The 23,222-nt window shown below is 52.9% G+C and overlaps 1 protein-coding gene across 1 annotated transcript in view; it reads left to right on the top strand.

The window, feature by feature from the left end:
- JPH2 (junctophilin 2) overlaps positions 1-23,222 on the top strand; it is a 31,636-nt gene that overhangs the window by 3,075 nt on the left and 5,339 nt on the right. Inside the window, exons 2-4 of the mRNA XM_039699773.1 lie at positions 4,748-5,531; positions 19,426-19,544; positions 23,041-23,221. Coding sequence (XP_039555707.1) covers positions 4,748-5,531; positions 19,426-19,544; positions 23,041-23,221 — 1,084 coding nt within the window. The remainder of the gene's footprint in view (positions 1-4,747; positions 5,532-19,425; positions 19,545-23,040; position 23,222) is intronic.

Here is a 23,222-nt window from a genome sequence, read left to right on the forward strand (position 1 = left end):
CACTTAAAATATACTTATAGGGTTGTCTGTGTTTGAATCTTGTGTCTGGCCAAGATTTAAAAAAAGCCCAAATCTGGAGCGAAGCTTTTTGAAATCTCATATAGATTTTTGGTGTCTAATAAGAACCAGGGTCATGGTACAGTTTTATCCAGGCACTGTGTGAGTTATTTGCTTTTCTCCCCACTACCAAAAGCCCATTTTTGTGAAAGCTGTGTGAGACTGATGGCTTTAAAGAGACTGAAATCAGCCAAGGGGTTCAGAGCTTCTGGTGTGGCTGTGCAGATACAGTGACATTCTGATATATCTCTTTGTTATCCAAGCTGGATATCCTCTGTGTGCTGCTGTCACCAGGGGAGAGCTCAGAGCCCTTTAGAGGGGCAGAATGCTCTGGCTGAAGCAGCGAGTGGGGCTGTGGAAGGCATAGCATGAAGGAACTCATTGTTCTGCAACACAAGCTATGAGTAAACATGTAATTATTTGGCTTTGCCCGGTGAGTTTTGTCAGTGCTATAAGGAAGGCCTCATTTTTTGGATACTTTTGTGTATTTGACCATGAGTCAAAACCCTGAGTCAAGTCTTACTGCAGAAAAAATGCTCGCTGAATCATGCTGCATAGCCATGGTCCAGCCCAAAGCCTGTCTTTGCTGTACAAATAACTGCTTATATGTATGGGGGGGAAAAAGCATCACTTGTAATCAGTGCAGCCGAAAACCAACTTATTTTTGATACTGCAGTTTGTTCTCCAGGGTTAAGGAAAACAGTGGTGTCAATTAACCACGAGGAAACAATTAGACCAGTCAGTGATCACAAGACCACAGAAGAGGGGAAAAGAAATACAGAGGTGCTTTAGTGGGGAGATGAAATGGGTGACAGGGAGCAGCACAACTCTTCCCTGTGGCAGGGCAAGTGCAGTGGAAAGAGGCCTGGAGCAGGACAGAAGGAGCATCCATGGGATTGTGGCTGGGAAAGGAGGAAAGGGGCCTGGGAGAGCCACAGTGATGCTGGCTTTTGTCTGCTGCCTCTGTAGCAAAGCTCCTGCCTGGCTGAGTGTGACCCATGAATTAATATAGTGAATTTTTTTACCCCCTATGTGGTTTTCTTTGCCTTTCTTTTCCAGCAGAACCCATCAGACAGTACTGCTGGCACCAAAAGGCAGCACTCTGTTTCTGCTGGCCTGTCCTGCACATGGTGCTGTGCATCACTTAAATGTCCCTGGCCACTCACACCGAGTTCTACCCTGCCTGTCATCGCAGTATCTGGGTGACAGCAGGGGACTGCAGGGCAGGGAAGCGATTTGAGCTGTTTGCATTATTTACATGGTTGTTTGTATTATTTACATTCATCACTAATTACATGGGAGCCTTGAGTCAGGCTGGGAAGGGGAAGTGTGTCACTGCTGGTGATGGCATCTTGCTGCTGGGCTGGAGGGCACTGGGAGCTGAAGCTTTTGCAGCAGCTGTGCACCATCCCATCCTGCTGCTGGGGTGAAGCAGAGGCTGCTGCCACTCCTTTGGAGTGTATGGAGGTGAAGGTTGCAGGGGTGTAATTTCCACTGATCCCACAATTTAATCCTTCCCATCCTATGAAGTTACCCAGGCAGCATCACCTGCTTTTGGCCAGGGTTGTGCAGAGGTGATGAATTGTATTCCTGGGGGTTGCAGATGAGCCAGTGGTTTTTGTCATTAGGACAAGTAAAAATGCAGTCAACAAAGGATCACTGGGGCCCTGTCCCCCACTAATCACACCCTGATGAGATGAGGTGTCTGTCCCACTGCTCTGATGAATCACCAGGGCTGGGAGGCAGGGAAGTCCGCTCCCTATCCTGAACAGAGATTTATTTGTTCCATGTCCATTGCTTTTTAATTATTTTTACATATTTTTACACGTGAGCCCGTGGCAGCCTGGCTGACAGCTCTGCGTGCTGCCATGCCCCCTTGCCCAGGCTGTGCTGGAACTGGGGTGTGGTGGAACTGGGGATGTGCAGCCCTGCTGCAGAGGGATTTTGCAGAGCCCATTTTCTGTGAAGTGCCAGCACTGGGCCGTGTTGGCAGGGCCTGGCTCTGCTCAAACCCTGCGTGCCCTGACGCACGGCCCCGGCGCCTCCAGCCGCTCCCTGCAGCCTCTGGCTCCTCTCCAGGGCTGGTTTATGGCCCTGCCCTGGCACAGAGCCCCAGCTGGGCAGGGGATGGCAGCACGACAGGGACATGGCAGTGCCTGCTCACCCCTGCCTTGCCTGGGCAGTGTGGGTGCCCTGTGTTCATGCAGGCAGGGCTGGTCACAGGGGCAATGTTGGTGCTGCACGAGCTGAATCAGGGAGCAGAGAGCAGCCTGCAGAGCTGAACCTGTGTTGAGGGTGGCACTCCATCCCTGCTCCCTGGGGACCCACTGTGCCATGTGGCTTTCCCACCCAGCTGGCTCTGCTGCAGTTGAGGGGGACAGAGGGGGATTTGCTGGAGTGCAGCAGCTGCTCTGACCTGACCCCTGAGGAGTGAGTGAACCCCCTTAACCTGCAAGATTTTCCAGAGTTCCTTTTCCAGGGAATTAACATGGCAGCATTACCAGCTGCAGCCTGATACGTGTGAAGTTGTTCCCATCCTAGGAGCAGGTCTCCAATGTCACCCTGATCATGTGTCAGCCCTGCTTGCTGGCTGGGTGGCTGGGATGGAGCACTGACCTCAGCAGGGAGGGACAAGGGGGCACTGTGGGGTCTCTGTAACTTCAGTTTGCACTAGGAAGACTCATCACCACTTTAAGGAGAGGGATTTGGGAGCATGGTGAGGAACCTGCCCAGATGCCTGGGACCTCCAGTGATGGTCCTGACTCCTGACTCGTGCCCAAACCCATGCTTATTTTTACTTTTTTTTTCCGTAGAAGAGCTTTAAACTTGTCTAAGAAAATGGAAAATAGCCCCTTGCTCTGGCAGATGGCTCCCCATGGCTGGCTGCAGTCTGCAGATGCCATGTACTACTTGAACCCCTACATTTTTGTAGGGGAGACCAGCTGTTTACAGGGACCCCATAATCCCCTGTGTCACAGGGTGGGCAGGGGCTGGCTGGGGGCAGCTCACCCAGGGCAGCAGCTGCTGCTCACTCGGGCACTTCTTGTCTTTCCTGGCCCTCAGCACTGTAAGTTAACACTCCACAGGCAGGTCCAAAGAGGATTTCAACGAAACCTGAAGCTTGGGAGGAGAGATTATGCTGCAGAAGTGGCCTGGGAGACTGTAAAATATGCACTCCCACGATCGCCAAAGAAGGAACTGGATTTGCTCCTTGGGGAGCAGGGTCATCCCTGGGCTCAGTAATAGTGTCTGAGGGGGGAGATTAATGCCCTGAAGATGGGTCACCCCCTTCCATCTCAGCCCAGACCTGGCTGAGCCTCTCCAGGACCATGGGAGTGCCTGCTCTCCCAAAATCATGAGTCTTCTGGTGGGTCACTGCTTTTTGCAAACCAGGTTTAGGACAGATGTCTGTGAAAATACTCCCAGCACAGCTGACCCCTCGCTTACATGAAGCAGCACCTGGAAGAGTAAAGGAATAGTGGTCTTTCCAAAGGCATTTGTGCTCCCCCATCACCCTCTGCCTGTGCCCCAGGCTGAGGGAGCTGCTGGCAGCCACAGGGTGCTGGTCTGGGGTGGCCCATTCCAGGTCCTGTAATGCCAGGAGCAGAGTGGAATGCTGCCTTTGTTTTGGGTGGTTTGCTGGTTTCTGAGGCAACTGCATGTATAGACTGATGAGAGCCAGGCTGGGAAAATGGCTCATCCCATCCCAATCCCCAGGGCTCAGGGATGCTCTGACCTTCCCTGTGCTGGCTTGGTGGGAGCTGTGCCCTCCCAGCCCCCTGCCCTTCCCAGAAGCTCTTTTTGTGGGGCCTCTGAGGCAGCTAATTTAAATCTCTTGACATCCTAGTGAGAAATGTCAGAGTGGGGGTCTCCACTCTGCTGGAGCCTGCAAATGTGCTCACCTTTGGGATCAGGGCATCTGGAAAGGAGCAGTCCCAGTCCTTCAAGGTGTCACTGCCAAAGTCCTGCTGGTTCTTAGCAGGGTGCTGTAGCCAAGGTGCAGCCCTGGCCATGGTGAACCGATCCTTTCTGTGTCTCCCTTCATATGACACCATCTGCCCTCTCCAGGAGTGGGGTGGGGTGCTGCTTTCTGGGGCAGAGCTGAAGGAAGCCCACACACAGCTGCTCCTCTCCTCCCTTTTTTGCCCATCTCTTGCTTTGTGCAGTGTGGCACAAGCCTTGATCTTGGGAACTCAGAGAAGCCATAAGGCAGTGCCAGGGAGATGTGGCTTCAGGCTCCAGGGCAGTCCATGCACATGCGGGATCCTGACTCGGGGGTCTAGGGGTGGTCCTGGCAGCCTGCCAGGGACAGGCTGCACAACAGGCTGAAGGGACTGTCACCAAGCCAAGGGCAGATGTGCCACTGCAGCGCACAGGCCCGCTGGGGCTGCTGCCACCCTCTGCACAGCCCAAACTGCACCCCGGAGCTCCCTGCTCTGGATGAAAATCCACATACAGTAAGTGGTGTGCGGAGTGTCCCCCTCAGTCCCTTTGCAGCCAGCTGTCACCTGCCGGCAGAGCCTCTCGGCCCGGTGTCCTCTGCTCCCCGGGCGCCGCCGCTTTCGCGTGAGGGCGAGCACCGGCGGCGCTGGGCTCGGTGCGGCCCCGCAGCTCGGTGCGGCCCCGCAGCTCGCCTCCCTCCGCTCTCCCGGGAGCGGGCCGCCTTCTCACGCTGCCCTTGTCTCCGCAGGCACGTACCAGGGCCAGTTCACCAACGGCATGCGGCACGGCTACGGCGTGCGCCAGAGCGTGCCCTACGGCATGGCCTCCGTGGTGCGCTCGCCGCTGCGCACCTCGCTGTCCTCGCTGCGCAGCGAGCACAGCAACGGCACCCTGCCGCAGCAGGACTCGCCCGCCGCCAACCCCGAGAGCCTGCCCCTCTCGCCCACCATCACCCGCGGCGGCTTCGCCCTCAGCCTCTACGCGGACGCGGAGGCCGGCAAGGCCAAGAAAGGCGGGCTCTTCCGCAGGGGCTCCTTGCTGGGCAAGCTGAAGAAGTCCGAGTCCAAGTCCTCGCTGGCCAGCCAGAAGAGCCGCGTCAGCTTCCTCAAGAGCGAGAGCGGCATCAGCTCGGCCGCCAGCGACGCCACCTCCACCGTGAGCCTGGGCGAGGGCGCCGAGGGCGAGGAGTACACCCCCTTCGAGTCCGACATCGACGCCACCACCACGGAGACCTACATGGGCGAGTGGAAGAACGACAAACGCGCCGGCTTCGGCGTCAGCGAGCGCTCCAGCGGGCTCAAGTATGAGGGCGAGTGGCTGGACAACCTGCGGCACGGCTACGGCTGCACCACGCTGCCCGACGGCAAGAAGGAGGAGGGCAAGTACCGCCACAACGTCCTGGTCAAGGGCATGAAGAAGCGTGTGATACCGCTCAAGAGCGCCAAGATCCGGCAGAAGGTGGACAGGAGCGTGGAGGGGGCTCAGAGGGCCGCGGCCATTGCCCGGCAGAAGTCGGAGATCGCGGCGTCCAGGTGGGTGCTCGGAGCTCCAGCTCGCAGTTCCCGCGGGGATGGTCCCCTCCCCATGTGTTCGGGAGCTGTTCTCGTTGTCCTCCCCTCTCCTGTCCCCCTGGTGCAGAGGGGAGGTGCTGGACAGCAGGAGTTGTTGCCAGCCCTGGCACTCAGCAGGATGGGGAGCATGCTGATGCTGTGCCACGCTGTCAGAGCTGCTGGGCACTGATGAGCAGCCTGGGAAACAGAGGGTTTGATGGTGGTAGATCCAACAGGCTCATGAGCAGCCAGATGTGTCCCAGACAAACTGGGGCTGCAGCAGAACACAGTTTGGCCCTGGAGCCTCCAATGTGGCTCTGGGGGAGGTTTGTGGGATGCATTAGGTTTGTCAATTTTAGCAGCTGAGTGTAATTGCTCCACTGTCCCTCCTGGGATGGAGGAGAGAGGAAATAAGAGTGGCTTCAGGGTCTGCCTGGAAAGGGCACGGGAAATTCTCCTCCTCCAGCTCACATCCCTGCCTGTGTCCGAGCTGTGTTGGCAGCACACTCCTCCTGCAGCATTCCTGCCAGTCTCAGAGCTGACCTGGCAGAGAACAGAGATCTGGGAGCCTTCGCTCCTCTCCTCTTCCTTGGGGAAATGTGGTTGGAACAGTCCTTGAGGTTTCACCTGACCTCACCAAGAAAACCTCACCCTGCACAGGCTTTGCTCACCTGCTGGGCAGTGGCTGTGACTCCATGGCTGTCCTGTCTCACTCCTTTTCATTCCTGTTTAATTATCAGTTACTTCATTATCAACCAGAGGAGGGAAATAAACAAGGAGGACACCTATTCCCAAACACCATTCCACTCCTTGGAGAAACCCCCACTTTAATCTCCTGACAGCCATTTCTTCTCCAAACTTTTGTGGGGAGCACAATTGATTTTTTTTTTCATCAAAACCTCAGTTGCTTCAGGGACTGGTGGAGAAAACCCAGCAGGATTGCAAGTGAAGCTCCATGCAGGGCCAGCTAGGTTAAAAATAACAGGCTGGGGTGGCGTGGGGCCCTGGATCCTTCTGGCAGGGCAGGCTCAGCCCAACACCAGCTCTGCCGTGCCCGGGAAAAGCGTGTGGCCAGGGCGTGAATAAGAAGGCTGGAGCTGCAACCACTGCTCCCCGAGAGCTTGGCTGGTTTACACAAACCTCTTTTTATTATACACTATTTACGCTTTGGATCAAAAGAGGCTCTGCAGTGTTTTCAGTCAGGGGCTGGAATGCGCCCGCTGCCCTGGCGGGGACTGCATCCCTCCCAGTGCAGCCGGGGAATAATTTCCTATTAAGGAAACCTTGGAGCTGGAGGAAATAAGATGTGGAAGCTGGTTTCCTCCAGGGAGCCCTCAGCAGCAGACCCTGCAGTGGTGTGGCTGCTGGGCAGGGAAGGGGTTGTTGTGCTCACTGGCAGTGTGAAGCCCCAGTCCTGTTCCTGCAGCTTTCAGCTGAGCTGCACCCGCTGGGAGAGGGGAATTCAGGCTGCCTGTCCTGTAAACTGTAACTCAGCGTTGCCATCAGTGTTTATTCCTGGTGTATCTTGCTCAGGGCAGAGCTGCTCTCTCTACCTGATGCCTTCTGTAAATCTGACTCGTGCTCTCCTCCCTCCTCCTTTCACCTCAGATTTAGGATAGCAAGTAAATCTACATAAATCTCCTACTGGAGAAGGTCATTAGCTTAAACCTCAGTTCTGCCACAACTTTTGCTTTGGCCTTGAACCTTGCCTCAGTTTCCACACCCAGGGCAGAGTAATTGCAGACAGATTGTGAAAATGGATTATTACAGTTTATAGAAGGTCTGCACTATCATTAGCATTGCCTCAGCTCATAACTGTGAGGTGGAGTTTTCTAGATGGAGCATTCATGTTTCTCCTCAGATGGTGGTGTCCCTTACCCAAAAAAAAAAATGCCTTTGAGGCTACACCCATCCTTTCCTGGGGAAAGATAGGACATTTCTGTATGTAAGATTATTACTAGGCACTAATTATCAGGACACAGCAGGTGGGCTGTGTGAATTCCCAGCTACCTCTGCACACCTGTGCTGTTGTACATGGACATTTGAGTTTCATTTGCTTGTGGCACTCGGGGGAGCCCCTTGCAGAACTAAACTGCTGTAACATCCAGCCTCCTGCTGTCGGGGGGTGAAATGCCAGGAGAAGGCCAGATTTCTCCCTTTTGCACCATAAAAGGCTCTCTAGGGATAGAAATTCCGAGGAAAACAAGCCCAAGCACTGGAAGCTGCCCGGGCCAGTTGCACTGCAGGAATCCCAGGCACGTGCCAAGCCCTGGGGTGCATGGCTGGGGGCTGGCAGCAGCACTGAGGGGGGCAGGAGAGCAGTGACAGCCAGGGACAATGCTCAGTGCAGTCACCAAAGCTGCCCTGGCCCATGCTCTGCTCCGAGGGTGTCTGAGGCACCTTCACAGCTCCTGTCCCAGTGAAACAATGCTGTTTCACTTGGGTGTTCCAGCCAGGGCCGTGGGCAGTGCCAGCTACTGCCTGTCCTACTGCCTCTGCTGCCCTGACCCCCTCAGCTCCCTCCTGAATCCTCCTGGGTTGGCAATCCAGCTGCTTTCCCAGTTGTGCAAGAAGCTGAGGGCATCATCTCACTGTCAGCTGAGAGAACAGCTCTGTTTTTTATTATTTCACTGTAAATCATTTGGCATGGGGCCATGCTCTCCTGAGCAGCCCATCCAGGTCAGCAGCCATGCAAAGCCCATTGGTGCTGCTCAGATGTTGGGGACATCCCTCAGCAGCTCTGGAGATCAGCTGGAGGGGTGGAGTTGATGGAAGCTGGAGTGTGAATGCTCACCCAGGCTGCTCTCACTCAGGAGAAAAGTCATCTTGGAATGCAGCCTCTGTGGCAGCTGGCAGACATGGCTTTACTCCTGCCCAGGGGTGGCCATGGATGGATGTGGGGTTAACACACTTAACACACACCATGAGGTTTCATTAGCCCTGCTGTGAACCCAAGGGGTTCCTGTCAGAGCTGGCACATGGCTGTTCCTGCAGTAGTGCCAGGTGAAGGCACCTGCTGTGTCCCTCCACCCTCCCCTTTCCCCCACTCCAACCTGGCTGGGGACTCCTTTGAAAAAAAGTTGGGGTGGATGGGAAGCACAGGGAGAGCCTGGGATCACAGCTGGGGCTTCACCTCCCAGGAGATGAAGGGGACTGTGAGGAGGGGACAGCTGCCACCAGGCCATGAGTGAGCTGGTTCCAAGCTGTGCTGAGGTGTGCAACAGCTGCCCTGCAGCTTTCTGGGCACATGGGCTGGAACAGAACAGGGTGCTCTGTGCCCTGGGTGCTTGATGCTCCTTGTGCCTGGGGAGCAGCGTGTGTTTGCCTGTCAGGTGGGGAGGGTGGTCCCACAGAATACAGGGAGAAGAACCATGAAAATGGTCAGCTTTCATCTCTTCAGAACAGATTAAAATAAAATAAAATAAAGGAAGGGCAGGACTGTCTGCAGAGGGAACCTTTGATTTTTTGAAACTTATGTGCTCAGTAGCTGGGCAGCTTTTACAGGGGATTTCCTTCTCTCAGGTGCTTTTTAAGGACAAAATGAGTGTAAATACTGCAAATCCCACCTCTGTCCCATTGCAGCAGTATCTGACGTGGTCTGCTTCTGCACATGCTTGTGCTGCCCAGTGACTTGGACCAAAATCAATGGAGGGACTTGGCCATGTGTCCTGCAAGGCACAGGTCTGGCCAAGCTCTGAGATCCTTTGAAGGGTGCATGTCCTGGCAGGAACACCTCAGATACATCTGCTGGAAGTCACGGGATCAGTAGGAAAGCAAGATATTCGAGGCTATAATGGCTACTGTGCTGCACCAGTTTGTGCTGGCCCTGTAGCCCCTGTGTAATTTGTACCTGGAGAGTACAACTATGAGTGAAGACATTTTAGATTTATTTTTGTTTTAATGTAGTATCAGTAGATATCTGCAGGAATTTCTAGATTGTGTTCTGAAGTGTGGGGCATCAATTCCTGATTCATTAGGATGAGCTTGGGCTGTGTGAAAGCACAACAGAGCTCCAGTGCCAGGCATGACATTGATGTGACTTCCCCACCACCAACACATGGGCACTGCTCACAGTGTGAGCTGTGGCCTCATTTTGAGGCCCAACTTGGTTTTCTATCCATACCCATGACTTTGGGGCACATCTTAGCTCCCCCTTCAAACAGCAAGAGCGCTTGGCAGCCCCTGTATCGCTTTCCAAGGCTCTGGTGCCTGGCTGCGCTCCCGGCAGCGTCGCCGCTGCTCCCTGCGCTCAGCATTTCCAGGCTGCGTGGCCGGGCAGCAGCGAGCCTCTCCTTGGGGAACGCGCCTGTGTGGTGCAAATGACGTCCCAAAATCGCTGCAGTCAGCACAGGCTCCTGACTAAATAAGGGCAGGCAGAGCAGGGCTTTATCAGCGTGGCCTGAGTGTGACAGCTGAGAGCTGGGGCTGGGGCAGCCCACGCCGCTGGGGCTGGGCTGCGCGCTCCCACTCGGAAGGGGCTTTATTTGGCACAGCTCTGCCCTTGTCCCCACTGCTTTTGGGGGTTTAGGCTGCTGGTGGGGAAAGTGGGGAGCCAAAGGGATCTCTTCCCCAAACACCTCTTTGGTGAGGTATGGTTTGTGACCACGGTGGCCTTGGTGCTCCTGACAGCACAGCTCAGCTTTCCCTGAGGCCAGATTTCAGACCTGGGATTTTAGGTTTGTTGAATCAGACTTGGGGTTTGCTCTAAAAAGGCAAAAGGATTTTTTTAAAGTGTGCTTTTAGCTAGAGGCGCAGGTGTTAGACACTCAGGAGTTCAGCACATTCCCAGACCTTTAGGTCTAAAGCCAGAGGAGGGCAGGGTGCTCTTGGCCACCCTGTGAGCGTGGGCAGCAGCAGCAGCCGTGGCTCAGGACAGCCCTGCCAGACAGGAAGGAGCAGCTGATCCTCCTGTGCTCTCCCAGCCTCACAATCCCTCTGCTCCAGGACTCCACAGCTCCGAGTGTGAGGGTGTGTAATTAGGAGGAAGAAGGAGGCAGGAGATGGGCAGAGCTTTTCCCAGCCCCGGGTGGGTTACTGGCTGCTGTTTGTCAGGGAGGGACACGAGAGTTGTGAGCAGCATTTCTACAGACACCAAAGATCACAGATGTCACGGCCTGAGCTCTCATGGGGCTTAAATGACAAATGCATGGATGTGCAGGGGGACCAAGGACTACCCCTCACCTCCCCATGGGGTGCAGTGGAAGGGTCACTTCTAGCAAGGTACAACCACACCTGGAGGCAGTGGAGTGGCCTGAGCCGAGCACAGTTCCTTGATGCTGGGTATTCTGGCTGCTCCAGGAATTGTGATTGCCTCACAGCCCCCATAATGGGAATCTGCATCTTGGTACTTCCATGGGCAGGGTTCAGAGAGTCAGTGGACAGGGAGAAGCAAGGGCAGCCACGTGGCTCCCTGCTATAGCTGAGTGCCAGGACACAGCATTGAGGGGATGCTCCTCAGTCCTGCTGTCCCAGTAAAGATGTTTCTCACAGAGCCCGGTGTGTTTATAAAGAGGATAATCCTGTTTCATTACCCTTGCTTAATAGAAATCCAGTTTCTGCACCAGCTGAAGCCCTGGGACTCTCCCACTTTCTGTGTGGCACAGCAGTCTCCTGCTCTGCAGAAATATTGCTGTTTTCAAACCTCTGCCTACTCCTTGTTCCACCCATCCACTGGAGGCAGTGCGGGCTGTAGGGTTTGGGTGAGCTCTTCTCTGTTCCTGATCCAGTGTGGCCATAGGGACAGCAAGCCCCAGTGCTGGGGTCCAGAGCCAGGATCAGACACCCCCCCCAGCTGCAGGACACCCACAGTGTGTCCCCCCACAAAGGGGAGGTGTGTGTGAGGCTTTGTGGGCTGGAGGGATTCAGTGTCACGGGGTGAGTGATGGTGTGATGCCTTCAGCCCTTCTTCCAGCCCTCTCCCAGAGCAGCCTCATCCAGGCTGGCTGCAGCTCCAGCACTGACACATTTTTGGCCCACCATGCTCCTTACACGGGATGTGCTCTGACTCCAGAGGAGGGTGCAGGGCTTTATCTGCTTTCCACCCACCTCACATGAATTTCCTCAGGCACTTTCATGCCTTATTAGGGTAAGAGGGAACATGCATTTTCAGTAGCTCCAAGGAGGAGGCATCTGCTGGACAGCACACAGCTTTCTCCAGGGCTTCCTGGGTTATCAGGGTTGAGGCAAGTGAGGCTCTGTCCTGCAGGGATCCCCTCAAGAGCAGCAGAGGTGGGATGGCAGGACGTCAGCCCTAGGGATGGGTACAATTCAGATAGCCAGCCAGGCAGGGAAAGTGGAGTTAATGGGCTGTTCATTCTGACCTTGTGGGAAATCCTTATCTCAACAGTTTACAAACACAGAAAGGGAAAGATGAAGTGTGACTTTAATCTGCAAAAATGACTGTGGAAAATGATAGCAACTCGTTCAATTGATCTGCTGCTGCGTGGAACAAGAGGGCTCTGACTCCCATCCAAATGCTTGCAATCAGCCAGCAGGGAGCTGGGCTTTGAAATCATTGAATTCAACCATGCTTTGCTCAGAGATTATCCTCATTTCAGTGGAATGTGAAATAGCCTTATCTTGAAAAAGAAATAATATTTAAGTAAAACGTCCAATTTAAATAGAAAGCCTGCGATGCAGAAACCCTCCCTTCTGGAGGAGGGGCATTTTTTTCAGCTTATCCTGGTGCTGAGCCAGAGCCCTTTGGCTTTTTCAGTCCAAGTTTTTTCATTTTGCTCCTGCAAAGCCTGATGATTTTCACTGAGGGCTGGCAGGGACCCGGTGTCCCATCTGCCTGGTGCTCTCAGCAGCCTTGGGTCCAGGTGCATGGGAGCTGCAGGCACTGAAGCCTGGATGTGGGCTGGTGCCCTCCCAGCTCCATCTCTTCTTTTCCCTGGACCTCAGATCTGTGAACATCAACTCAAGAGACTTACAGGACTCGGAAAAAAAGGCTCCTACTTTAAATTTTGATAAGTAATTGGGGTTTTGGGCATATGCAATATTTTAAGAAATATGCCTTCATTTCCTAAAAAATTCTGCTTTTCTTTTTTTGACTTGGAAAAAAACCCCACAAAACAGATTCAGCAGTTCCTCACTCTTTTGGTTTGGATTATTATTTGGTTTTCAGATTTCAAATCTGAAAAATATTTGATTTAGAAGGTGCTAAAACTTTTGGTTAAAAAACCCAACAATTTCAGAGTGAAAACACAAATCTTCTGACCCATTTTAATGCTGGTGGATCCAGCAGTCTGGTAAAACACACTCCTCTTATGGATGCTGTCTGTTTGGCAGAGCTGGGGCTGGGCAGGAGCTCCTGGGTCAGGCAGGCTCCCTCAAAACAAATGTTTGCTGTATTCCTGGTCTTTCTTGGAAGTGGGAATTCCACAGGCAGGGCAGGGAGCAGCCCCTGCTCACTCAGTTCCTACAGCCCAGGGAGGCAGGTGCACACAGGGGGTGAAAAGGCTGAAGGACCCTGATTGCATCTGTGCTGTAAAGATGTTTTGATGCAGTAATCAGTGGGATAACCCAGCTCCTTTCATCCTGCAGTAGTACCTAATTAAATCAGGGTCCCCAGGGCATTTGCTGAGCCCCATTGGTAAGGGTGTCCTGGAAGCTGGAATAAATCACTGGCATTTGGGCATATTCCCAAGGCTGTGCTGCTCTGAGGGACCTGCTCCTGCTGCTTGGGGCTCCACTCAATCTGCACCCAGAGCAGCAGAGTGGCCCTGAAAGCCAGGGGGAGAAGGAGAGGGTCCAGCTGGCAGCTGCAAATCCCCCTTTTCCCAAAAATATCTCTGTGGATGCTCTGACAAGCTGCTCCCAGCCTGGCTGTGCTGTCAGGCCAGGCTCCAGCAGAGCCAGGAGCTGCCTGTCCTGCCCGTGGTGCAGTGTCCCTGGGTCAGGGTGCCATCCTGGTGCCAGCAGCCCTTTGAGCTGGCAGGCTCTGGCTTGCTCTGCTCCCTTTGTAGCCAGCTCTGGGCAGCTGCTGGCTGCATCCTGGGGCTGTGGGGGAAACAGAGAGCAGCTGTGGGCTGTGCCAGCCCCACGGGCTCCTCACAGCCCATGGGCCTGTGCAGGGTGGCACAGCCAGGCCCTGCTGACCACTGGCCACCCAGTCCTGCTCAGCTCCTGGGGCACTCGGGCTGGCAGAGACTGATGGGGCAGATCCTCCTGTACGTGGGGCTGGGATGAGTAGGTTGTCCTCTCATTGAAGACAGCTGCAGATCTGTCTGATGAAAGATTAATATCACTTTAACTGTTCCAAAGGGAAGTATCCCTCAGTGAAAGATGCAAGTGGCTCAGAGCTATTTAGAGCTAAGGATAACATTTCGGTATTTTAAAAATTCACCAAGTAATCATAAAGGCTGAGCTCGTTAGGTGGCAGGGAGTTCTGCCAGGCCTGTGCTCCTAAAGCACTGCACAGAAAAGGATGCTTTTCTCTGGGCTGAATGGCCTGGTCATGCCCTTGCTGTGGAAGGAGGAGAAAAGGTCTGATTTAACCAGCCAAGTAACCTGGGCATGTACAAAGTGCTGCCACTTCTGTGTAAGTGCTGGTACCAAGAGGGAAAAGCCTGGGGCATCTCATGAGCCGCTCTGCAAAGTCAAGATGGTTTCTCTTTTTGGCTTTCTGCTTCAGCAGTATGGAGGTGTTTCCTTTAGGATGCAAATTGTGTTGATTTATGCTTATTTCACAATTTAGATCACACCTTGCAGGTGCAGAGCCCGTATTATAAAGCAGCAAAGGCTCATGCACCCCAGGGGTGTCACAGTGGGTGTATGCATGTGAGTGATGGAGCAAAAAGGGCAAAAGGAACATGAATGGTACAGCTGTCTGTCAGGGCAGGACACCCATGGGATGGGACAGATGGGTTTGGCTGAAGGCAGGGAAAGTGGCATGAGAGGTGCACTGAAGAGGGAATTTCAGTCCCGTGAGCTGGTTATAGGCAAATGAGGGTAGCAGAGTTTTGCTGGTATCTGCATGCATGTGCAGGCAGAGGGAGAGACACAAAGGAGATGGACTGGGACTGAGCAGGAAGAAAGGGATGCTCCAGCTAGAGAGGTGACACAAGTATGAGGACAATGTGTCAAATAGAGAAGCCAAAAAGTTCTGTTGTAGTCAGGATGTAGAATCATAGAATTCTGGAAGGGACCTTTAAATGTCACCCAGTCCCAGCCCCAGCCCAGGTATGTGTCCCCTTGCCCTTCATGATGTGTGCACAGAAGGGACCGTGTTGCCATTAACAAAAACACTTCTTCAGCTTTCCCTTGATCCCTTCTAAGTGCTGCAAACATTCCTGCCAAGACAAACAATTATTTTAAGTTTCTTCATAAGGACAGAATGATTCCTGCTGGATGCTGGAGCAGGGATTTGGCTGGGAGTGGGAAAGCCAGTTTCCAGGAGAGGGGAATTCAGCAGAAGACTCTCTTCCTAGAACTGACTCATTAATTACTTTTGCTTAATGATCTTCTAGACAGCTCCTAATATCAAGAATGGCAAGAATCATAGAATCATAAAATCATAGAATCATAGAATGGGTTGGGCTGGAGAGGTGTTCAGTTGGACCTTACTCAGAGTTTGCTGAATCAACAGGAGAAGGGGGACCCTGGAGAAGGAAGGACAGCACTGGACAGGTCTGACATTCCCCCAGTAAGCAAATGTGAGGGCAGAGAGCTGAACTCTTCCCCTATTTCTAGCTGCAAGGTCATTGCTGCATCTTCAGGCACTCCAGCCCTGTCTGGTATTTGCAGTATTCCCTGCTAATTCCAATTTCATTTGCAGTCTAATCCAATGTGGATGTGCAAAACCACAAAAACTGTCCAAAGAGACGGGGTGCTGGCTGGGGCTGGGCCTCACCTGTTAGCGCGGTGCTCAGCTGCGCTCGTGTGTCCGTGGGGCATTTCAGCAGCAGCTGCAGGAATGCTCCAGGCAGTGTTTCTGGGAGATGGCCAGGAGTGGTGCTCTGTCCTGCACTAGTACAAAAACGATTAGAGCATTAGAGCCATGCCAGAGGAGCAAATAAAGCAGCAGATGCATTTAACCCTCCCGCCCTGCTGGGGTGTGAAGCCCGGCAGCTGCTGTGATCCAGCCGGGAGGCAGTGGCAGCAGGGCTGGGACAGGGGCATTGCCCACATGCCTCCCCTCAGCTCGGCTCCGAGCTGCTGCTCCTCCTTGCAAAGAATTCACTGGAGCTATTTTTAACAGCACTGCCCGGGGAGATGGCTCAGGGTGCAGTTGGGAAGCGTTCATCCTGGCAGCGCTGCCTGTGGGACGGGAGCACCGGTGTGGGTTTGTAAAGGTCCCTCTTTGTGTTGATTTCCTCCAGCTGGATGTGTTTATTGTTCGTGGCTCATTTTCCACTGCTGCCTTGAAAAGGGTCTTTTGGATTCTGCTGCGGGCTGCTCTAAAGCCCCTGGGTCTGTGTTTCGGTTCCCGCTGAGCTCCTCTATCTCCAGACTTTCTCCTCTGCTGGTTTTTGCAGGGGCTGTTTACTGCAGAGTTACTGGGAGGTGACAACACAACAGCAGTAAATTAAAAAGTGTGGATTAAAGTGTGGATGAATGGCATAAAATTTATTAAGGCTGGTATTTCCTTTTTGCAAAAGCTTGTTTTGCTTTTTGAGAAGATCTTAACCTTGGAAGAAATTTTTCTTCTTGCACGTTTCACTTCTGGGGTTTGAAAATCACCTTCCTGACACCCTCAAACCTCCCTGGGCTTTTTCTTTCCTTGGATCCTGCTCCTGGCAGACCCCAGGCTGTGGATGGGACAGGCTGTTGTGCTGCATGTACTGGGCTCTCCCAGGGTGACTGGCATTTGTGTCCTGCTTTGCTGCCAGGGCCAAGTTTTCCTCTGTGCTGGGCTCCCAGGCTCTGCCAGCCACGCAGATAAATAATAAATTCAGGGATACTAGAGGCCAGCTAGATGTTATTGTTATGGCTGGACCCTTTCCTCTAGGCTGGGCTTTGTCACAGTGCCACTAAAACCCTCAGTGTGGGTTTTTTGGAGGGCTGCACTGTGTCCCTTGGTGTCGTGGGGATGTGCAGCTCAGCCAGAAAAGATGAACTTCAGACACCCTGCCATGTCTTTGAAAGCCAAACGTTCCTCGCCTTGCCAGGTAAATGATCTCAGCAGCAGAGGGACCCAGCACAGGGCATCAGCATCCCTGCTGGGGCCAGGCTGGCTGGGAGAGCAGTGCTCTCCTGGGATGCCAACAGGGTCGACCTGTGGTCAGCTGGAGCTGCCAGATTGGAAAGTGCAGCTGTGTTGACAATAGTCCCCCCAATTCAAACACCTCTGGATGGCTTTGCAAGCAGGGGGACAAGAGCAGAGCTCACCTGTGTCCCACAGAGTGAGAGCTGCCATGGGGCAGTGCAGGATGCCAAAGTTGTACTGCTCAGCTTCTTGTCACTGCTCCGTGTGTGCAGCCCAGGAGCTGCCCCAATGTCCCTGCCCTCACACCCCTCAATGCAGAGCCCTGCTACCCTTGGGGCTGTGGTGTCTCACAGCAATGGCTCAGCTCCCCAGCACCCACAGCATCCTCACTGCAGCCTCGGCAGCCCTGGCTGGATCTTCTTAGTCTTGCCATCTCTCCTTCTGCAGGAATTGCAGTCAAATAGCATCCAGCAAAACTCCTGCAGAAGAAAAGCATAACTGGGAGCTCCAACATCTCCAGGCACCAGGGGATGCAGTGCTGCTTGCAGCCCTCCACAAGAGAGCCCTGTTCTCTTGTGTTGTCCCCAGGTGCTGGGAGAGAGCTGAGCATGCAGGAGCCATCTGCACACATGTTGACTTGTCCAGCTCTTTCCTTACTGGTGAGAGCACATCTAGTGCACTTCCAGATTACTTCTTTGGAAACTACTTTGAGGAAAGCACTTGCCACCAGCTGCCTGCTGCTCCTCCAGCTGGGGCCAGCTGGGTGATTGTCTGGGAATTGGTCAGGATAGCATCTGCCTGGCTCAGAGAGCAACTGAAAGGGAGAATATTATCTCTTGATGATGAATCTCATCCTCCAGGAGCAGCAGGACAAAGGCAGGGCCTGGAGCACGTCCTGCCAGGATCAAGAGCTGGATCCTCCCTTGGAAAGCCTCTTCCCTGGGGCCAGCGCCAGGCAGGCTGTGTGCCCCAGGCACAGCACACCCAGCCCACTCTGATCCCCCAGGCATGGAGAGCACAGACACATTCCCCTTGGCCCCTGCCAGATTATAGTGGAATTAATCATGCTGATTATAGCTACCAAAAAAGGAGGTGCTTTCTCTGTTCAGAACTGGCTCAGACCCCCTGCTTGCAAGCAGCAGCCTAAAAATGCTGTTTTCTGCCTCATCATGTCTCTGGGTTTTTCAGGAGCTGAAATAGTTTCGGATAAAAAGACCAAGAATGACTGCAATCTGAGGCAGCTCAATGTGCAGAGAAAGCAGGGAGATAACGTGTGAGTGTGGGCAGGGAGGTGAATCATGGCTCCAGCAGCATGGGATGTCATTCCAGGGAGGGACAGGCTGAGCCACAGCAGCTCTGCACCCTCTTCTCTATCACAGGGCCCTGAGCAGTGTTTTTTGCCCCTTGTCAAGTCACACTGTTGCCTGTATCAGTTGGGATTGATGCCCTACTTTCAGTTCTTTCCCTGCAGTTACTCAGAATGGCATATGTGTGTATCTTCTCCCTTGAAAGGGTCTCAGAACAGCATTTCTATCATCTTTTCATTGCACCTGTTGAGCATTCGGACTTCAGCTTGTCTTGTCTTCCTACTGGATCTCAGTTTAATGGCAAGGAATCAATCCTCATTTCATGACTAACAGTCCATAAATTCCTCTGGAGTGTTTCCACTGCAGGAATGAGAACTGCATCTTTCCTCCTTTTTTGTCCTAAAACATGATGAGATACCAACCTGCATCTGAAAAGGGCTCATCAGATACCCTAAGACCACTTTAAAGGTTGTAATTTAGGGTGAATTGGAGTTGGAGGAATGCTAACTGCTTATTACACAAAAATACATGAAACAGGGAATATGGATTTGTACATGAAAGAGGGAATATGGGGAGCCTTGGAAAATCTGTCAGTGAGGCCACAGGGAAGGCACCTCTCAGTAAGACCTGAGTGCAACAAAGCAGCTGAATATACTGTTCTTCACCCACCCTTATTTTTAAGGTGCAACATTGCTGTTTGAAGTCAGCTCCTTCCCAGACTGTGAGCAACTGGGCTGTAAAGCCATCCCTGCTTTTAGCAGGAAGATCACAGGGCTCTGAGCATGAGGCATGTGAGGAATATGACAGCTGGCCAGTAAAATAACTCCCATAGCCTGTAACCCTATGGAGCAAGGAGGAGATGTGCTGGGAAGGAGTGGAAAGGACTCAGAGAGCCAAGCTGAGAGGGAGACAATAGCTCTGGTGAGATCAGCCTGTCAGCCTGCAGCGAGTAAAGGAGTCCTGGACAAGGCATTTTGTTTGCTGGAGAGCTACAAGAGCTACAAGAGAGGAATTTCTGGGAAAACCCATCTTGTGTGCTGAGCAGGGCTGGTGACACACAGAGCAGTTCAGCCACCAACCATGCCTGTGTGATGCCTTGGTCATTCCTCTGAGCAGCACAGCAGTGAGCCCATTCTGCAGTGCCTCTCTGCAGCATGTGAACATGCTCACATTTGCAAATGCACCTGCTCTGTTCCCTACGTGCACCCTTTCCACCTTACCCTTGAGCATCTGGGCCCCTTCCATGTTGAAAATCTGCTCTGCTCTGCCTGAGTGTAGGGTTTTGGGTCATGTGGGCAAATTCTGAGTGCTGTTATGCCAGCTGGGCTGATTCAGTTTTGGTGGCAGCCAGGGTTTGCTGTGTGAGTGGGATGACCCTGGCTCAGGGGGTGCTCACTGTTCTCCCCTCTTCTCTCTGCAGGACGGCTCATGCCAAAGCCAAGGCTGAAGGGTCTGAGCAGGCAGCTCAGGCAGCCAACAACGAATCAGGCATAGCCAGAATGATGGCCAGGGAGCTCTCCCCAGACTTCTACCAGCCAGGTAGGATCAGAGGCATTTCCATGGGGAATCTGTTCAAGTGCTTCACCCACTTAATAACTCCACAAAATGCTCTCCTGTCTATCCTAAATCCTCTTTTGCTCAGTTGCAGCCAGCCCCTTGCCCTGGCTGATTTGCTGTCCTCCTGACACCACTGTTTTACTCACTGTGTTACCATAGACTGGAGGAAAACCCCACAGTTTCTGAGTTTCTCATGTTTTTCCACACACTGAAGCCTCAGAACACCAGGCAGGACAGGCAGCAAGCTCGGGGCTATCTGCACCTCTCCTGTAGTTACATCCCTTGTGGCTTTTTCTTGGAACAGTGTTGCACATTGACTCACAAACCCATATCCTGTGGGGCCTCAGAGCAATCAGACTCTGCTAATTAGGGGATGTAATATCCTATAAGAAAGCAGCTAATACAAAATACTATTTTCCTGATTCTCTATTAATTTGTTAGTATCACTGCTAATTATTTGGCTGGGTAAACACTTGGGAGGTTCTTTCTGTGAGACCAAGCACTGAGGATTAGTAGATGAGAAGTGTAATATTAGAATCAGCATTGTGAATGCCATTAATTTCCCTGGACTGAGTTAGCTAGAGAAATGTTCTTCCTGGAAAACTTTGCTTTACAGAGAGGGAAGGTAATAACAGAGCAGAACATAAAATTCCAAGTGCCTACATTTTCATCCTGTCTTTCTTATTATCTGGATTTATTGCCTGGAGTCAGTGTCCCATGGTTACTGAGGCAAGATCACAAGGGACTATCACAGTGGTAAAACTGGGGGTAGAAGCCAAAGGTTGACTTGTGCTCAGCAAAACCTGACACCTGCCCCTGCTCTGATTTCGGTGTCTCTGCATCTCCTGTACCACTCCCAGCACAGGGCACACAGTGGGAAATGGGAGCAGCTCAGAGCTGGTGCCTGGTTGGGGAGAGTCATGCTGACAGATTTTCCTAAATTCCCTGTTCTCTCACCTTGTCCTGCACCTATGAGCTGGGAAACACCAGACTGGAGAGCTGCCTCTTCCTCCCCAGCACCCAGCAATGCCTGTTGGAGCTGGCTTTGAGTGGGGAAACACCAGAGCACCCGGGCATGGGCATGAGCCAGCCCATGGCACTTCATTTGACAATGGTTAAATGTCTCTTGATCCTCACATAAGCCCCCCAGCTGCCACTCACAGTTCTGCATTCACCCTTTGCACACTGGGGTATTTATAGAACAGAAACAAAGGAAACTGGAATCCCTGTGGGGAGGTTTTGGACATCTAGCTAGATTATTTTTTCCACCCATGGCAATTGAATGAGACAATTGAACCAGTCTCTGTAAAGCACTTGGGGCAGCCTGACCTCCACTCCTGGCTCCTCAGGTGCTGGATCCTCTTGCTGCTGTTGTAGGGCCTCACTTGGGTCCTGGCCTCTCTCACTGGCCTTCTAAGCTCCTGATGTATGCTATTCTTCTATGATTCTTTTAAACCTCTAAATTCCCAAAGTGCACAAGGATATATTTCTTCTCACACGGTTGCACCATCCAGGAACAGAAACAGACAGTAGTCCAGCCTTGGATTTTGCTGGGACTGAGAGCTGCTGCTCACACAGCCAGGAGAGCCCAGCTGTGTTTGGTAGCTGTATTTCTCCCTGCTATCCTGGCAGATTGATTGTGCTGTGTCTGGCACAGGCAATCCTGCTCAGCAAGCACCAAATCCCTAATAACTCTTGAGCCCTGAATTTTAGTTAGGGTATCATCCCTGGCAACTTAAAGAAGGATGTAAGCCAAAACCCTTGCTGAAATGTGCTGGTAGATGAAGGTGGAGAGCTGAGTGTGTGTCCTCCAGGCAGTTGGGGGGTTTTGTGTTGTAAATTATTCAGGAAGAGAAGAAAGCAGCAGGAGAGAGCAAGGAGCCTGGAGCTACAGGCAGCCTATTTTGAGGAGTCTGAACAACTGTTGAAATGACTTCCAAATAACTCAGTTGGAGCCAGAAATAAATGGCCCTGAATGGGTCATCTGCTGATTGACAGGAGTGTGCAGGCAGAGCAGAGCAGCTGAAATCAGTGCCCTCCTTTTCCCCACTGTTCCTCCGAGTGGAGGCATTGCCTGAATGGACAGAGGTAGCAGTGTGCAAATCATTAGGAGAGCAAAAGGAGCACCAAGAGAAATTTCCCAAGGAGAATCAGGTTTGCATCAGTCCTTGAGATGAGGAGATGAGGGGAGGCAGCCAGAGGCAGTGTGGCTCCAGGATCTACAGTGTTGTTCAGGAGCACAGAGCAAGCCCTGTATATCTGCACTCATCAGCATCACTGGGGTTCACAGAATGAGGCCAGAGCAGGTGCTTTGCTTTCAAAGAAGCTGCTCTGCAACCTCACACTGCACAGGGGAGCATGATGCTCTTCTTGTTCTCACTTGTTGAGAGCATCACGGTGATGTGAGGGGACCCTTCTCCCAGAAGATCCCAGCATGTGGAGCACTGTGGAGGGTTGTTACTCCACAAGATATTCCCAGTTCTTTTGTGATGCATTTTGGTGGATATCTTCAGCATCAGGCTCTGTCTGAATTTCCCTGGCCCCGGCTGGGCTGCAATTTGTAGTAGGGTTAATTAGAAGTAAAGATTTAATTATAGGTGAAAAATTGAAGTGAGGCAATGTTGCTAGGAACTCACAAGTCAGTGTGTGAGATGAGGCCAAAATGAAATCTGAAGCCCTGAGTCACCTTTCGTGATGGTGCCAGGTAATTTTGCTGCTGTTGTGGAGCTCAGGGCAGACAAGAGGGCTGTGTAACTTCCAACCCTGTTCCATATATCAGAAACATGTTTTTCCTATCATGATGGATGGCACACAGATAATTTGGGGACCCTGCCTTTCCTGATGACACTGGTCATCGTGTGTATCCTGTGAATTACCATGCTATTTGACACCAATGAGGCCACATGGAAGAGTTTCCTAGCCATTAAATAAAACAAGAAACAAAGTTCATTGGGAGCTGTATCCTCCTTAGCCCAAGCATGACCCATCTGTGTGACCACAAGATTAAACTTATCTGCAGCTCTTGCCTGCTCCTTCAGCTCTTCCCAACTGGACAGCACACAGTAAGGCTTGGAGCCTTTGGGAGTTCCTGGAGGAAATTCCTCCTGGCAGCAGGGTCTGGTTTGGGAGTTCCTCCTCTCCCAGACCCTTGCACCACAGTCCCCAAACCCATTGCTGCTGGGGGCACAGCTGCCGACACCACGATGGTGCCATTGCACTGGGGTACCCATGGCACTGGGGTATCCATTGCACTGGGGTACCCATGGCGCTGGGGTACCCATGGCACTGGGGTACCCATTGCACTGGGGTACCCATGGCACTGGGGTATCCATTGCACTGGGGTACCCATGGCGCTGGGGTACCCATGGCGCTGGGGTACCCATGGCACTGGGGTACCCATGGCACTGGAGTACCCATGGCACTGGGTATCCCCGCTATCCCCATCCCAGAATGACTCCTCACACCCTTCTCTCCGCAGGCCCCGAGTACCAGAAGCGGAAGCTGCTGCAGGAGATCATCGAGAACGCGGAGCACGCGGTCAACATGGAGGAGGAGGCGCCGCGGCCCGAGGCTGCCCCGCCGCCCCCCACGCCGCCCGAGAGCCCCCAGCTCCACGAGCAGGAGGAGCCGCGGCCCCGCGCCAGCCCGGCCCCCAGCCCC

Source organism: Passer montanus, unplaced genomic scaffold, assembly GCF_014805655.1.
Source record: "Passer montanus isolate IOZ18808 unplaced genomic scaffold, ASM1480565v1 scaffold139, whole genome shotgun sequence".
NCBI classification, from domain to species: Eukaryota; Metazoa; Chordata; class Aves; order Passeriformes; family Passeridae; genus Passer; species Passer montanus.